Here is an 18335-nt window from a genome sequence, read left to right as displayed (position 1 = left end):
AGCATGTGATTAGATGAAACGGCGGCATTATGAAATAAAGATGTTAGGACAAGTTGACTTGAACTTAGAAAAGAGTAAAAATAATGAGTTTACTTTGAGGTGAAATCCTTATCTTCGTCATTATTATCACCATCCCTAGAATCCAAAAGAACACCTGCAATTTAAGAAATTGCAAATGCAAGAAACTACATAACTGGTCAGTATTTTAATGCATTTAATTAAAAACGTTCCTTATGTTGCTTTGGAATTAGTTTTTAAAATTCTTTTCGTTCATAATCAGGAAAGGTAGTAACCTTATATTCGGCGACACCTTAGAAACGTACCCTTTTAACGCAGCACATTTCAATACCGATTGTGCTGTTCCTTTTGCAACCACCAGGTGGCGGCCAAGCGCCCAAGTCGCACTCCCGCCTCATCCAAGGCAGCCTGCGTGGCTCCCGGGAGCGCGCACGTCCCGGAGCCCGTGCCTACCGCAGGCGCCGTATCCGCGCTCGTCTACCAGCCCAGGTTACGCGGTTGCACGCCGGCCTCAGCCCTGAGGAGCCGGACCCATGTGGAAACTGCTGCCCGTCGCGGGTCCGGCAGGAGGTAAGGGCGGAAGGGAAGCCTCGGGGCCCATTTTCCCGGTAGCGACTGCCTCGGGGGAGGGCCTGGGGGTGATGATTCCTGCGTCGCGTCCGTTCCCGCTCGGGGACGCTGCGGAAGCGGTCGCAGAAGCGGCCGCAGAAGCGGCGAGTTCGCTGTATGGCAAGCGCGTTTTCCCGGTGGCGCGGCGGCTGTGAGCCGGAATGCAGCGCGGGCGGTGGGGTGATTGCTGCGCCCCCTGGTGGCCGTCCTCCGCGCCCCTCCCCCGACTCCCCCCTTTCTCCCAGCCTCACCGCGGCAAGGTTGCAGCGCCCGGGCTGGATGGCCTGCGGGTGAGCGGCAGCCGGCGCCTAGTGGGAACCCCCGGCGGGAAGTTAGCATGGGCGGACCACACGGAGGCCACACATGACTTTTGTGAAGAACTACCGGACAGTTTGGGGAAATGACTACCACGAGAAGGCTTACTTTCAGTTTTGTTTCAGACTCCTTTTCCACGATGTCATCAGAACAACGGGAAAAGTCGATTTTTTCCCCTTCATTTCCAGCTGTGTGAAATGTGATCACATGTTAATTGGTTGCCTGTGGTGGGTGTGAAGGGTCTTGTCCTCGGGAAGTTTACGTGATGATTAGCAAAGATCTATGTAGAGACTAAATGGACTGGCAGGGTAAGAGAGTGTGGAGACGGCCAAACTAAATAAATATTATACTGTGAAGACTCACAGGTCAAGGCGTTCCTGGAGACCTGGCTCTCCTGGACTCCTTACTCTTTATCTGCCCTAATCTCTCTGCCACTTGGGTAAAGAAATCACGCTCCCAGACGGAACTCCGCATGTCTCCAATGTATATACTGTTACTCCAACAACTTATGATTTACAGCAATTTTAAAAGAAAGTGATAACCCTTTCCCACTGATTGGAGATGCTCTCTTTAAGATAAAAACACAATTGCAAAAAATGTACACGTGCATCTTAGTCTGGACTTTGTTGCGTTGGTCTGTGTTGTTCACTCCTGGTCCAATACCATACTTTTAGTTTTATGACATGTTTTGCCATCTGGTAGGGCAAGCTCCTATAATATTATTCACATTTGTCTTGACTATCTTTGTTTTGTTTTGTTTTTTTTGAGACGGAGTCTCACTCTGGCACCGAGGCTGGAGTGCAGTGGCACCGTGTCGGCTCACTGCAACCTCCATCTCCTGGGTTCAACCAATTGTCCTGCTTCAGCCTCCCAAGTAGCTGGGATTACAGGCTTGAGTATCTTTTTTATAGTTTTCAGATATTTTTGTTTATCAAGTTCCAAACATAATATTGTGATTGTTGCTAGGTAATACATTAAGTTTTTAAGTTAATTTGAGGGAACATTGACTTCTTTCAGCATTGCTTTCCCTTTAGAAAAATGATGTAGCCTTCTATCTAGATAACCTTTTTTTTTCTCTTTTTTATTGTGTTTTAAATTTTGTTGTTGTTACTTCTGAAACACCATAGTTAGATAACCTTTGGTATCCTTCAGTGAGGCTTTACTGAAAACACAAGTTTGACATATATAAAGTTGAGTAACATTTGAATAACAATAAAGATGTTTTATTTAATATTTGTCATACCTATATCATATATACTTACATGTATGTGTGTGTTCGTGTACATGTGTCTGTGTCTATCAAGTTATCTTTTTCTAAAAAAAATTTGTCTCAGGAGAGCCATACAGACTTTTGACTGGCGTTGAGTACGTTGTTGGAAGGAAAAACTGTGCCATTCTAATTGAAAATGATCAGTCAATCAGCCGAAATCATGCTGTGTTAACTGCTAACTTTTCGGTAACCAACCTGGTACGTTACTAATTTTGTTTCACTAGTTTCCAGTAAGGGGGTTGAAATCACAAAATATTCTCTTGGTGTGTATGTGAGAGAGAGATCACAGGACTTGTCATTTTATAGAGCTGTGTAGACTTTTTTAATGTTAACAAAATTAAATACTTATATTTTGGCAGTGGTACCAGTGGTATTTGTTTATTTTGAGATTTGAAGTTTCTATTTCAGTATTTTACTCTTTGTTTTAGTTAGTTAGAATCTCAGAGGAAGTAGGATATATTTATTTTTATTTGCTTACTAAATATTAATTGTTTACTATTAGTTTGATGCAAAAGTAATTGCTGTTTTTGCCGTTAGCAGTAATGTGTTTTTATGTGTCAGTAACTGTGCCAACCCTGAGAATAGAACAATGAACAGTTCTTCATGGCTCTGGCTCTTAAAGAGGTTATGTAGCTGTGTGGACACGGGCATTTCTCATATAACACAAGTTTTTGCAATGGGAATTCATTTGTTTTATTAGGGAAATGCTTACTTAGGCCCACAGCTCGTTTAAGTGGCTTTGAGTTTGTTTTGATCACAACCGTGGGTGATAAAAGGGCTAAAAAAAATACATAAATATCTGTACTCATGATAACGCTGGTGGAATAAGAAAGGTAAGCCATTATTTTAATCCAAGATTGCATATATGTGATCTGAATTTGTTAGTTTTATTTAGGTTTTGTTTCTATTCTTTTAGGTATAGAAAAACATTGAAATTTCTGCAGAAAAAGTAAAATTGTTACTGTAAGTCAGAAACACTAGCCTATAACCTCATATTCTCATGGGACTAATTTTTGCAATGTGGTTTTGATACTGTAAAACAAACAAAAGAAGATCTAAGAATGAAATTGTCATGTTTTAAATGAAACAGACTACACCAAAGCAAAAAATTCTGGAATGTGTGTGAGGGGTCAGGAAAATCCCCACTGATGTACACAAGTAAAAAAATGTGTGTTCTGGGAGGGGTAATCCTGGGTTAAGAAACTTCCCTAAGGGGAAATATGAATTGTTAGTTGAGGGATCTTCCTCTCAAGGCAACGAAAGCAGTAATTTTCTGCTGTGTTGGGAGGTTTGCCACCTGCCTATTGTTTTTTCTTTTAAAACCTTTTTCTCTGAGAAGTGAATGTACTGAGTGGTAAAAGACTTTAAATTATTTTCTAACTTTTCAGAGTCAAACAGATGAAATCCCTGTATTGACATTAAAAGATAATTCTAAGTATGGTACCTTTGTTAATGAGGAAAAAATACAGAATGGCTTTTCCCGAACTTTGAAGTCGGGGGATAGTATTACTTTTGGAGTGTTTGAAAGTAAATTCAGGTAAGAAATTTTTAAATTGATATTAAAATGGACAGCTTTATTTCAGCCAAATCCTAAAGGAAAATGATATTTCTGATTAATGAATTTAAAACAGTGTAATTTAGTTCCTACTTAGCACAGTATTGGACTCTGTGCCGGGGTGGTTAGTGCATTTTGTACGTCATGGTGATGGGAGTTTGAGTGGGCCCTGAGGGACTTCATGGGAAATTACATTTCTTCGATTCCTCATTGGTGAAAGTATGTTAACTTTTGGTCATTGTTTTTTCTTCATTTGGACTCAGGACTTAGGAATTGATAATTTTCTAGGTTACAAAGCTTAATAATGATGAGGAATTGATAATTTCATAGGTTACAAAGGGTAACAATAAATAAAAGTTACGATAACAGTATATGATGTGAGCTTAAAGTTTTAAAGTACTAAAAGTTGCCATCTCTGCAACTATGATACTATAACTTTATTTAACTTATTCTCATTTACAGAGTAGAGTATGAGCCTTTGGTTGCATGCTCTTCTTGTTTAGATGTGTCTGGGAAAACTGCTTTAAATCAAGCTATATTGCAACTTGGAGGATTTACTGTAAACAATTGGACAGAAGAATGCACTCACCTTGTCATGGTATCAGTGAAAGTTACCATTAAAGTAGGTTGAATGTCTTGTTCTTATGTTAAAATAAGTTCTTTGAATTTAAGCTTACCCACTATACACAGATTTTTTTTTAAATTACTTTAAGACTATCAGAACTGTTAGTTGTAGATATATATATACCCACTCCATCCCTTTGTATACCGTTTAGGCTTGAGTGGCTTTTCAGATAACCTGTTTATTATCTGAGACAAGCCAAAGCAACTAAAATTATATTTCACATTTTGTTTAGCATTTAAAAAAGTGATTCTGTTGTCCTTCCACCAAGAAGGTTATGACAGTGCATAGTTTGCGTTTTCAGTCTTAAAGCAACGCAACTAGAGATTAACTGCCAGTCTTCAAAGTTAGCATCTCATGTCTCTTCTATCAAGTTGTCTTCCTCCAGTCTCCAGGTGATTCATCTCCTTTTTAACAGGTTGACTATAGGTTTGTGGGATTCTTTTAGAGTAATATCTATAGTAAAAAACCACAAATCCTTAGATTCCTTTATTAAAAATCCTTTAGTATTTAATATAATTAAACTAGAATTATATTTTATAGCTAAAGAGTTATCATGGAGAAAGGCTTGCTGCTCAGCTGGAAGTCAACTTGTGCTTTGGTGGGGTTGTCTGTAATCAAGGGTTTTTTTATTTTTGCAAGTTTATTAAGTTGATTTTATAAATTCAGCAGCGTGATTAGCCTCCAGAGTACTAGTATATGCATATAAACTCACAAATAGTAGATTTACAAATCAAAGTGTCCATTTATGGTTTTCAGAAGGGTTGCACCTTTACCAGAATATTTAAGTGTGGGCCCTAGCACAGTCCTCTTTAAGATATTACTTAAGAAATAGAGTAGGTAATCATACACTTGCTTGGTTGGTGTGAAATAAGATCAAAGGTAGTTAGATTGTCTTGAGAGATATTTTACTACGTCTGTGACAGACCTGGCACTTCCAGTGAGTGGGATGCTGATGACCACCTTGTGAATTGCTTTATTACACACACCAACATGGTTTACAGATTAACTTGTTAAAAAAAAATTCCTGATCATTCATATGCCAAAATAGAAAACCTTGTTGTTATATTATTTTTTTGGTAAATTTTCTGAAAGTACAGTTAGCTTATATTTTTCAAGTCATTGAATGTTAGAGCCAAAAAGGAAGTCAAAGACCACTTTTTTCTTACTATTAGCTACTTAAAAAAAACAACAAGAACAACAACAACAAAAAACCCTTTCAGTTCAACTTTTGTTTTCTGAAGCATGGACTAATTAATTTCCCAAGTCATGTGTATTAGAGATTACTCAGTACAGTGTTGATTTGCACATTACTGGTTCATGCTAGTTTATTTCTTTCACTTTGGAAGGTGATATCTTTCAGGTTCCATACTTGAGAGACACTCTAAATCTGCTTGCCCCTATTTAGACAATGAAGTACCCTGTGTTATTAAAAGCATATTCATGGCTGGGTGTTGTGGCTTGCATCTGTAATCCCAGCACTTTGGGAGGCCAAGGTGGGAGGACTGCTTGAGCCCAGGAATTTGAGCCCAGCCTGGGCAACATAGTGAGACTCCATCTCTACAAAAAATTTTTAAAATTAGCTAGGTATGGTGGCATGTGCCTATAGTCCCAGCTGCTCAGAAGGCTGAGGCAGGAGGATTGCTTGAGCCCAGGAGGTTGAGGCTGCAGTGAACCAGGATCGCGCCACGGCACTCTAGCCTGGACAACAGAGCGAGACCCTGTCTCAAAAATAAAAAAGCATATTTATATTATTCTGAATTTTATTTTCATTACCCACTGTAGTATTTTCTAATGTTTGTCATGTTTTTTGGATGTATCATATTTGAGACTTACAGCTTAATTCACATGTGAGTTTAAATTTCTTTTTTTCCACTTTATATATACTTATTTTGTGCTTTTACCAAAAGTGATTTCTTTATTTACTTTCACAAAAAGGCTTTACTGCATAGTTACACTTTTTTTGAAAGACAGTTAGTCTAAAAATATCTCATGTTCATCTCCTAATACTGTCTTCCCTGCAGCAGATGTTACATTTTCTCAATTCTTAAATAATTTTTAACACTTTAATGTCTTTGAAAGTGGAAATGCATTTTAAAATTGACTTTTATTTTATATTGTTGCACCCCTTCCAAAAAAGCAGTTTTAAAAATTAGTATTGTAATTGGTGACTTCTTATAATTGCGTGATTATATTGTGGTTTATGTTCTAAAATGATGCAGTGACCAAAGACTGACTTCTGTTTTATAGATTGTGGCTTCTTTATAAATTTAGAGAGATGAAAGGGAAAACATTGTTTTTTATGAATGTAAACAGCCTCTTTGTAGTTTATAATTTAAAACTTTTCTTTAAAAAAATGGTAGCATATGAATATATATATTCACATGTTTTCTTCATTTTAGACTATATGTGCACTCATCTGTGGACGTCCAATTGTAAAGCCAGAATATTTTACTGAATTCCTGAAAGCAGTTCAGTCCAAGAAGCAGCCTCCACAAATTGAAAGGTATATTATGTATTTTAAATATAACAAGATATCACTTATATGATAGCATTGATTTTTATTTAGGTTGATTCCCTCTTTAATGGTTGTTTCAGAATGTAATAGTTGCTGTTATAGTTCAGTATTATTAATGGAAGATTTTTTGTTAGTATGTAAAGAAAGAGTTTCCCAAATTTCTTTGTTGATTATTCTGTATCTCTGAAACGAATGTTAAATATATGCTAATATTTAAAGAAAAAAATGGAAAGACAGTAAATGGCACTGAGGTATGGTCAGAAGAGCACATCTGTCAGGTCCGGGCATCACACCACAGTTAGCTCTGGAATTGTGTGGTGCAGCAACTCTCTTTGGGAGCCACATAGTCCAGAATATTAACAGCACCATAGCTTTGGGAATGTAGCTCAGTTTTTCTGAGCTCCATTTTACTCATTTCAAAATTGAGACTAATACCTACCTAGCCGAGTTAAAAAGTCAGGAAACAACAGATGCTGGTGAGGCTGTGGAGAAAGAAGAACGCTTTTACACTGTTGGTGCGAGTGTAAATTAGTTCAACCATTGTGGAAGACAGTGTGGTGATTCCTTAAGGATCTAGAACCAGAAATACCAATTGACCCAGCAATCCCATTTCTGGGTATGTACCCAAAGTATTAAAAATCATTCTGCTATAAAGACAAATGCACACATATGTTTATTGCAGCACTATTTACGATAGCAAAGACTTGGAACCAACCCAAATACCCATCAATGATAGACTGGGTATATGTCCATACCCATGCACATAAACACCATGGAATACTATGCAGCCATAAAAAAGAATGAATTCATGTCATTTGCAGGGACATGGATGAAGCTGGAAACCATCATTCTCAGCAAACTAACACAGGAACAGAAAACCAAACACCATATGTTCTCACTCATAAGTGGGAGTTGAACAGTGAGAACACGTGGCCACAGGGAGGGAAACATCACACACCGGGGCCTGTCGGGGGGTGGGGGACAAGGGGAGGGAGAGCATTAGGACAAATACGTAATGCATGCAGGACTTAAAACCTAGATGACAGGTTGATAGGTGCAGCAAACCACCATGGCATATGTATACCTATGTAACAAATCTGCACGTTCTGCACATGTATCCCAGAACTTAAAATTAAAAAAAAAAATTAAAATGTTATGCCAGTTAGAAATTTTACTACTAATTTTAATCTGTTTTGAGCTGTTATAAGCTATTTTGCTTAATGTTCGTTTTTTAGGGACTGTTTATACCTGATAATAGCTGTTAAAAATAACCAAAAATCAGGTTTTTCTCTTTGTTTATAATTTTTATCTGGGAAGTTTTTTTGTATTTTATACTCCAGTTGGCAGATAATGCGATATATTTGGACTCTGGAAAAAGATGCTCAGATTTTAAAATAGAGGATTCTTAACGTTTTTTGAGTCCAAGACCCCTGAATATGTGCCAGGTCTGACCCACAGACCCTGACCCAGCGACAGATGAACAAATGCACTCAAACACAGGTATCCAGTGAAAGAGCGAGCTGCGGGGCTGAGCCACCCACAGACACTGAGGGGGGTGCTGTAGAGTTAGCAGCCACAGCCCAACTAGCTGGTGCTGTGGTCGTTTATTCAGTATAGATTTAATGACAAAGGCTTTGAGTCTACGCAGTTGTGGATAATTAACATGATTCCCATCCGGAGAGAGCAGTCCTACGAATGATAAAAGGCCAGGTTCCGAGCTAAGTAACTTACCTAGATCAGTTTCTTTACATCCCTTGTTATCTAATCTAAGCTTTCAGGCATTGTGTAAGAGAATTTGGCTGCTTCCAAATGTAAAACCTTCTGGCCTTCCAAGGTTTTCATCCCTCTACATTTTTTCCTACCACCCTGACTGAACTCCTGCAAATATGAAAGCAGGCCAGGCCTGGTGGCTCACACCTGTAATCCTAGCACTTTGAGAGGCCAAGATAGGCGGATCACTTGGGGTCAGGAGTTCGAGACCAGCATGACAAACATGGAGATACCCTGTCTCTACTAAAAATACAAAATTAGCCTGGTGTGGTGGCAGGTGCCTGTAATCCCAGCTACTTGGAAGACTGAGGCATAGGAATCTCTTGACACCAGGAAGTGGAGGTTGCAGCGAGCCAAGACCCCACCACTGCACTCCACCCTGGGCGACAGAGTGAAACTGTGTCTCAAAAAAAAAAAAAAAAGAAGATGATGAAAGCACTGGTCTCTCCTCAAGAAACTTCACCGACATAACTACATAATTGCATAGTATTTTAACAGAATCACAATTTTCCCTGAAGCCTCTTGATAAGTCTCCCTGAGGAAGTACATAAAATCTTGTAAATAATGACTCTGGCTACAGATAATGAACTATTCTTAATTCTAGATTATACTTGAGGGTAGAGGAGTCTGATAAGTTTTCACTACTAGTGATATATTCTGTGGTCTTGGAGTTTTTAGAATTAGTTGTTGATTCCTCTTTTTGTTCAGATTGTCAGTTGTGTTTAACCTAGGGTTGTTTTTGATCAAGTTCAACATAATTTTTTTCTAGATTCAGTTTTTGATTGTATCAATGTACATGACGACTATGCAGCATCCCTACCATGAGATTGTTGAATAACTCCTAATTCGGTGTTAACTAGAACAGGTTATTTATTCTATTAGCCCATGTTTGATGATGGCAATTGATAATAAAATTTTTAAATGTATGTAGTTATTTGCCTTAATAGAGTCCTGTACCCATCTGGATCCATTTTGATGTGCTTGTTGAGAGCTCATTTGAGTACTCAGTTAACAGAAAAAAGATTCGATTTATAAACATTAACTAGTAGAAGGAATGGGTTACGAAAGGGATATGAAATAAATTGTGGTGACTCCATTGATTACGTAAGTACCTCTAATGTTCCAAAAAAGTATGACTGCTAGTCCTGGATTTAAATTAGGAGGCATACTATAATATTTTTTTCCAATAAAATGTACAGTCTTATTTAGTACAGCTATGTGTACATCTTTGCACTGTTATCAAGAAACAGGATATGACAGTTATAACTTCATGTACATAAAATGATTTGCAATATCTCATTTTCCTTGACTATCATCAAAGTAGCTGAAGTAGATGAAGTCATTTTTAGAAGAATACATTTAAAAGGAGTGTTCAATTTTGATAATCTGTGGTCTAATAGAGGAGATTTATATGTCTAAATGTAAGGAGATTATCCCCTAGAAAGGAGGGGGAGTTGGCTTTTATTTGAGTTTTTACAGAGTCATGTTGTAGGATGGTGTATTAATTATTTCAAACAACAAGTATTGTTTTAGGGAGATACTCTTGAGAGGTGGAGTCCTCCATGGGTCCCTTGCATTCATAAGCAATTTGCTGAATAGGCCAAGAATGCAAGGCCTGACTCTCCTTTACGCAGACCATTTCTCGTTTGCAGTGAGAAACCTCGAGGGAGGGATGAAGTAATGTTTCCTTCCTGTGACAAAATGTAGGCTTGCTTATGGCCTGTTGTAATACTGGTGGTTTCCCAAGTTCAGTGTTCCTCTCTCCTGTAACACACACCACTGTATGTACCCCCTACGTCTTACCTATGGCACCTGGTCAGAGAGGAGACCTGCAGCAAGCATACTGGGGCTCATGCTGCTTGCTTTGCTGTGACTCAGGAGTGTTTGTCTTCTGCCAGCATCCTTGAAACAGGAACAGGTTGACTTATCAGCTGGTAGTCAAATCTCAGACCCAAAAGACACATTGGCCTGAAATAATCTCATTAAATGAAAGTTTGACAGTTTAGGAAGCTTATAGAGGCCACCTTACATAGTTAATTTAAATCGAAAGCAAGAAATTTAGCTAGTATTAGTAATTTTTTTCAGGAGATAGAACCTCACATTTGCAAATTGTGGATGTCACTGTAGTCTAGCCTTTTCCAGATCACCAAAAAAATAAATAAATAAAGCCATATAGTAAATGGTTCTAAAAATTATGAACATGTGCTTGCAGGACTAATGAAATAAGCAGTTGTCCAGATATTGGACAAATAAATATGTGTGGCTTGGGATACAGTTTCTAGAGCCAGAATTATACATGGATTCAGAAAAATTCTGTATTTGCAAAATCTTGGTACAGAAGTGAAGATGATATACTGTAGGTTATATGAAATTTATTGAAGATCATGTAATGAATTTAAGTAGAAAATGTAAATGGGAAAAAGCAAAATTTCTAGATTAAACATTTTATAGAATGTATGATTCGTAATATGTACTAGTTACTATGTAATAAAACATAACTATTTGTAGCTCTTGAAGTTTCTATATAAATGAACCCAAAACATTTTAATTTTTTAATGATAGAAATTGGAGATCACTTTTTATTTGTAGTGTCATTATATTCAGTCAATATGCCTCTAGCCTAGGTCTCTGACAGGTTACTTTCCTATTTTCCAGTTTTTGTACTAGTTTATTAAATTACTAGAGTGTCAGAAATGCTTTAAAACTTCTAGAATGTAATGCTTCAGAAATACTGATTTTTTAATGATCTCTTCACATTCATCACTAGTCTCTTCTTTCTCATTCTCATCATTACACTGGTAAAAAGAAAAAGGCTTATGTAGGTATTTGAAGTTCTAGAACACAGTGTTTTTTAATCACTGTATTAATTATCTATGTATGAATGTATCTATCATATATCAGATATATGTATTACTAAGAATAATCCGTGTTGGTGTCATAGCCAGCATTTGGTTAGCTTCTAGATAACACAGTTTTGTATTTTTTTGTTCAAGATTGATCTTACCAAGTATTGGGGCTCAAATTTATCAGTGTTCTCAAAACAAAACCAAAATACATTGTATAAGTTCTGGAATTTTAATACTCAAATTTATACTTGAGGGAATTGAAAGATGTTTATACTTTTTATTCACTTTTCAATTATTAGGTTGAATTTTTATTTATATTTTGTAATGTCAGGCAAGATAGACTTGAGGATATAATGATGAGCCAAAAAAAGTTACAGTTTCTGCCCTCATGGCACTTAGTGGAGGAGTCAGCTGTTAAAGAATCACACTAATAAAGTTAGAACTCTGGTGGAGCTGTTAGAGAGGCCTAACAGGCTACCGTACACGTATGTTTAGGAACCTGGCTCAGACTTCATTGAACTAAGCTACAGTTAGCTGCTCCCTGGCTACTGTAAACTGTTATCTATGGCATAATTAAGAATGACAGTGTGAATAATATAAAGCGGTAGATAATTTAAAAATCATTCAACTTTAGTGTTTTGGGAAAGCGGGAAGAATGTCACATCTACTCAGTCATAGTGTTGTAGTCGTATATGACTGTAACACATAGTCATATGTGTTAAACATTTACTTACTGTTTTTGTCTGTAACTGACTCTGTAATCTGTCCTAGTGTTGTTACATTATTGTGTGGACTAACTGGTAAACTGGTTATTTGTATATAAGTAAAGTGTTAGTTAGGTTTTACACTAAAAAAGAAGTATAAGTTATGGGGGAATATTTATTACGAGATAAGGGATAAAAAAGATTCAAAGAGATACTAAAATTGATCCTTTTTATGTGTCCGAATGTCTACTAACTTTCCAGTGCTCTTATTGTAGATTTAGTTTTTGTTAACAGTTAAAATAGTTTCCACTGTTCTCTGTATATTTTAAAAGTAAAATAAATAGAATTTTTAAGTTAGTTATTTAGAAAAACCAGAACTAACACAGTGGCCTGCATTCTGTCCTGCCAAGTGAGTCTGCTCTTGCCTGCAGATAACTCATTTGAGATTGCGGCTTCCGGAAATCATTACTTCAAAATAGACTTACAGCATCCATTGTAGTGAAATTAAAATACATGCATCAGTTATGAAAAAAATTTTAAAGTAATGTAACTGTTCAATCATAACTCAGCTTTCCTTTGTGAAACGTGTGTGTTTCCAAGGAGAAGTCCAGGGGAAAGATGTAAGGTAATTAGTTCTAAAATGCTGGATAGTGACTCTTAATGGCTACAGTGTTTTTACCACGCTGGATGTTGATCTCTGCAGATAGTTAACTCTTGATTTGTGACTGATTGTCCAGGTTGTGCATTTCTCCCTCCCTACATTGTCCCCTTATCATCATCATCATGGGTTAGTAATTTTTACTGAAAGGAAGAGAGAGAAGTTGAAATGCTGGTCAATCATGAACAGCTGTAGCAAAAGATCTGATTATACAGGAAGTTGAAACTCTAGACTGATGAGAGGCTGTTGATGTTTCTCCATTTTCTGGTTTTCCTTTATTTTCATGGATGATTAAGATGTTCTTATAGCATTAAATTAAAGAGCTAAAATGTTATATTCTTTAGTCTTGTTTTGTAAATTTTATTTAAACTGAGTAAATAATGTAAGTTTAAAAATTTCCTGAACTTCTCCAAAGAGAACTCTAACAAAACACTCATAATAGATTGTGTTAATAGAATTGAAACATGAGCGTTTTAATGGATATTGGCTCCTAAGCAAACACAAGATGCTAATAGAGTTTGATCTTTATGGATGATGTTTCTCTCAACCTTTTGTAATTCAGTACCTTGTTTGAGTCATGTGTGTTTAATGTTCATATTGTTATGATTGTCTACCTTGGATTATTTATTTTGAGGTATTAATGATCAATTCTAGCTCTTTGTGTCACCTGCCACTGTATTTCTAGAAAAGGCAGTTAGATGCTTTTTGTCATTTTGTCCCAGATAAAATTCTTACTTAGAAAAAAAAAAATACTATAATGGTATTATGGAAATTATGCCTTTTGAGTGTCAGATAGTCACTCCATTTACAAATTTAATAGCAAACATAGTAGTATGTAATTAGAATATACTTTAATTATTTTTACAGTTTTTACCCACCTCTTGATGAACCTTCTATTGGAAGTAAAAATGTTGATCTGTCAGGACGACAGGAAAGAAAACAAATCTTCAAAGGGAAAACATTTATATTTTTGAGTGCCAAACAGGTAATTATGTTATAAGCTAAATTTTCCTAAAGAATACATTACAAACTAGAATACATTATTAACTCTTATCAATAGTTGTTAATGTATTTCATTTTGGGATTTTGTGTGAAAGTGTGAAGTAGAATTAAAAACCGCCTAGGCACCAGACTTGCCCAGTCAGTGATCATGGCTGTGATTACAGGGTTTCTTAAAGTCTGTGATAACTGGCCTATTCATAAATACACAGGAGGACAGGAAACTTAGTTTTAACTTCTTTAGTTAGTAAGCTAAACCTCTTTAGGTAGTAAGCTAACTAAAGAAGTTCAATCTGTTGAATATGTTCTGTGTGCCAAAATGGGGTTTCCGAGAGTTTATGTTGTAGTGGAGAAATGCAGGTAAGCCCACAGTTACAGTGCTGTTAGGAAGTGTGATGAGGAACCACAGAGAGTGTAACAGTTCCAGGGCTGCAGAGACCTGTTGAACTAGGGACTTTCTCAGAGTGGGAGCTGAAATTACCTACTCAAGAAGTAGCACCAAGTCTTCTTGAATTGTACTTCTATGTTTCCCAAATCAAATGCTTATAAGAATGTGTTCAAGACATTACATTTTACTTTTTAAAATGTTTCCGTCCATTTTTAGCATAAGAAATTGAGTTCTGCAGTTGTCTTTGGAGGTGGGGAAGCTAGGTTGATAACAGAAGAAAATGAAGAAGAACATAATTTCTTTTTGGCTCCGGAAACGTGTGTTGTTGATACAGGAATAACAAACTCACAGACCTTAATTCCTGACTCTCAGAAGAAATGGATTCAGTCGATAATGGATATGCTCCAAAGGTATAGAATTATTCTTTATTTGTAGAAAACTGCAAGTAGGAGATTTTATGTTTAACCTTTTTTGTTGCTTTTCACCTAACAACAGAAAAGTAGATACAAGAATTTTTTGTTTTGTTTTGTTTATTTATTTTGAGACGGAGTTTTGCTCTTCTCGCCCAGGCTGGAGTACAGCGGCGCGATCTTGTCTCACTGCAACTTCTGCCTCCTGCGTTCAAGTGATTCTCCTACCTCAGTTTCCTGAGTAGCTGAGATTACAGGTGCCCGCCACCATGCACAGCTAATTTTTGTACTTTCGGTAAAGACAGGGTTTCGCCACATTGGCCAGGCTGGTCTTGAACTCCTGACCTCAGGTGATCCACCTGCCTCGGCCTCCGAAAGTGCTGAGATTAGTGGTATGAGCTACCACACCTGGCGTATTTTTTATTTTTTTGATACAGGGTCTTACTCTGTTGCCCAGGCTAGAGTACAGTGGCACAATCTAGGCTCACTGCAACCTCCGCCTTCTGGGTTCAAACGATCCTCTGCCTCAGCCACCCTAGTAGCGGGACTGCAGATGTGCACCACCACACCCAGCTAATTTTTGTATTTTTAGTAGAGACGGGGTTTCAACATGTTGGCCAGACTGGTCTCAAACTGCTGTCCTCAGATGATCCACCCACCTCGGCCTCCCAAAGTACTAGGATTACAGACGTGAGCTACTGCACCCGGCTGATACAAGAATTAATAAAAGGTTTTATAGTGTAGTATACTTGAAAATTAATTGTGACTTGGTATATTAGATATAGAATATCTTTATTCATGACAGTTTTACTCAAAAATATTTTATGCTCTTTTGTTATTTTAATAGAATTTGTAGAGTTTACCTCTGTAAATTAACAAAGTAGTGTTAAGTTTTTTTTACAGAATATGTTGCATTTGAGAAAGTTAAAACTCAAAGGTGAAAGGTTTTCTGCAGTTGCCTAGCGTTGAAATGTAGTTGCCCTTTGATGGTTATTACCCATTAGAAAGACATACAAACGTTTCTATCCTTATATAGGCTATTATGGGAAAGCAGAAAAAAAGGCAGATTGGTTGAAATGATGTTTGTAGTGTGGAGGGAGACTGTAAAAGAGCTAACTGAAGGATTTTCCTTAGACCTTAATTTGCATTAATAGTCTTAGCGTTGTTGAGGCCAGTATGTATTATAGAAATACCAGGCTTGGCAGTCTTCTGACTAAATTGCTCTTCATGTAGCAAAAAGTAGGTGAGTCCTAAAGTGTTTATATGCCTGAAAAGTCCACAGCCAGCTTCCTACAAAAGATTCATTTTTCCTGTCCCAGGAATCATTCTGACCATGGGGATTTTCTTTTTTTCTCTTACAGGCTTGCTGAAATAAAAAGTAAAATTTTAGTCATCTATCCTATAAATATTTTACTTAATTGAGATGTATTAACTACTGTAAAAAAGATGTACTGTATAACAAAAATACTATCTTACTACTACAACACAAATTTACTATAGTTCCATTGTGTTCTAGGCACTGGAAATGTAATGAAAAACAAGATAGTCATGGTCCCTGCCATCACTGGAGCTTACTGTCTAGAGGGAGAGACACAGAAAGACAAGTAAACAAATCATTACACATGTATATAAAGGAAGCAGTAACCTGGCAGTGGGGAAGAAGCTTACTCTAAACAGAGAAGGCCTCTTTTAGACAATGTCTTACCTATGACCAGTTTTTCAAAGAGCCAGACAAAGAATGTGCCAGGCAGAGCAACAGCAGTAATATATAATAATAATGAAAAAATTATCCTACATAGCAGGTCTTGGCCTAAGACTTTATATATGTATAAACATTTAATCCTCAACCTATATATTATTTATTGTTGTGGTCCTCACTGTGCAGATGAGTGAACTGAGGCAGAAGGGGGTCTGCATATAGCAGAGGCAGTGAGCAGGGTCGCCAGGATGTGAGCCCAGGCAGTTGGATTCTGGAGTCCAGGCTCTTTACTTTCAGCATATATTGACACCCTGAGGCTAAAAAAAAAGTAGCTGGAGTACCAGGTAGCTCAGACGCTGGTGCCTTAATCATGAGGTGACACTTGACTCCTGTTACGATACGGTTTTTTGGGTTTTTGGTAGGGGTGGGGGTTGAGACAGGGTTTTACTCTCTTGCCCCAGGATGGAGTGCAATGGTGTGATCTTGACTCACTGCAGCCTCCGCCTCCCAGGCTCAAGCAATTCTCCTGCCTCAGCCTTCCAAGTAACTGGGACTACAGGTGGATGCCACCACGCTGCTGCTAATTTCTTTATTATGAGAGTGGGTTTTGCCATGTTGCCCAGGCTGGTCTTGAACTCCTGAGCTCAAGTGATCTGCCTGCCTCAGTCTCCCAAAGTGCTGGGGTTATAGGTGTGAGCCACTGCACCTGGCCACAATACATTTTTTGGAGGTAGTGCAGTATTATATTTTGAGAAAGACTGTCACTTAAAATAATACCTGTTAACTTAGTTCAAGCCAATGAAGGAGCAATTATATGAAGCAGAGTGGCCAGTAAAGCCAGCTGTTGACCGAATTTCAACAGGGCAACGTTGTGATCAGTGATTGCCATGGCTCTGTTGATTAGATGTCAGAAGTGAGTATAGGAAATCTGTAGTAAAGATTAAGTGTCTTCTGGAGAAGATTAGAAGTCCAGGGGAACAATACAACCCTGATTTTTGTTCTTGCTGAGACCTTTTTCTGGTATCTCAGCTCAAATTTTGGTAACTCTTCCTGTTATTAATTTAATTATTTTCTCTTTATTATCTCCTGCTTTTCCTTCTTTCCTGACCTGTTCCCCAGCCTTGCACAGAATTGGATGAATCATAATCCTTGGTCTGTGACACATGCTTATCATTGATCTGTGCATAATACACATTTATTTTGTTCACCAATTATTTATTTAGTTATTTTTCAGACAGTAAGTGTCTGAAAAAAATCTGTCATCTAAAATACCAGCCAGATCTTTGAAAATAACTTACATGGTTACCCCTAGCCCAGTTTTCTCCTGTGTGAAATGACTGTCATCCGGAATCCAGTTAACAGTTGTGGATGGCCAGAGCCTAGTCAGCAGCTCAGGGTGCAAGGTGGGAACCAACCTTGGATAGGACACTATTCCATTGCAGAGCACACTGACACACCCACCCACAGTCACTCAGACTGGGACAATTTGGACACACCAGTTCACCTAATGTGCACATCTTTGGAATGTGGTAGTAAAGCAGAGTACACACAGAAAACCCACACAGACACTGGGGGAGAGCGCAAACTCCACACAGACAGCGGCCCTGGTTAGGAATCAGTTTTTTTCTTGCCGATGTTATAATGAAATGACACTGAATGAAATGACATTGTTCAAGGACCTGCTATATAGTAAAAATCTTTTCTGTGTTAGTCAGTGCTTTAAAGATACTCACCTATGTTTTTTACTAGTATTTCGATACCATCTTTTGTTTTTGACATTTGTTTTTAACTTATCTGGAATTCTGTTTTACACAAAAGTTACGTACATGCACTTCTGTGTTTTTGACTTTATTCTTTTTCGTTCATCAGTCTGCCTTTCTTTGTACCGATACCTCATTGTCTTAATTAGTACAACTTCCATGAAGTCCTCGTGGCTGGTAGAACAAGTCTTTTT

The 18335-nt window shown here is 37.6% G+C and overlaps 1 protein-coding gene across 2 annotated transcripts in view; it reads left to right on the top strand.

Moving 5' to 3' along the window:
• Nucleotides 1-396: 396 nt before the first annotated feature.
• The window catches only part of NBN (nibrin), a 51499-nt gene continuing 33560 nt past the window's right edge, over nt 397-18335 (top strand). For both annotated transcript variants that reach the window (XM_025393651.1, XM_025393652.1), the window contains exons 1-7: nt 397-588; nt 2277-2410; nt 3601-3749; nt 4230-4389; nt 6792-6895; nt 13753-13870; nt 14489-14682. In XM_025393651.1, the coding sequence (XP_025249436.1) occupies nt 552-588; nt 2277-2410; nt 3601-3749; nt 4230-4389; nt 6792-6895; nt 13753-13870; nt 14489-14682 (896 nt within the window). In that variant the 5' untranslated portion in view covers nt 397-551. The remainder of the gene's footprint in view (nt 589-2276; nt 2411-3600; nt 3750-4229; nt 4390-6791; nt 6896-13752; nt 13871-14488; nt 14683-18335) is intronic.

This window comes from Theropithecus gelada, chromosome 8 (assembly GCF_003255815.1).
Source record: "Theropithecus gelada isolate Dixy chromosome 8, Tgel_1.0, whole genome shotgun sequence".
Lineage (NCBI taxonomy): Eukaryota > Metazoa > Chordata > Mammalia > Primates > Cercopithecidae > Theropithecus > Theropithecus gelada.
Note: the sequence above shows the minus strand (reverse complement) of the source record. Positions and strands in the feature narration are given on the sequence as shown.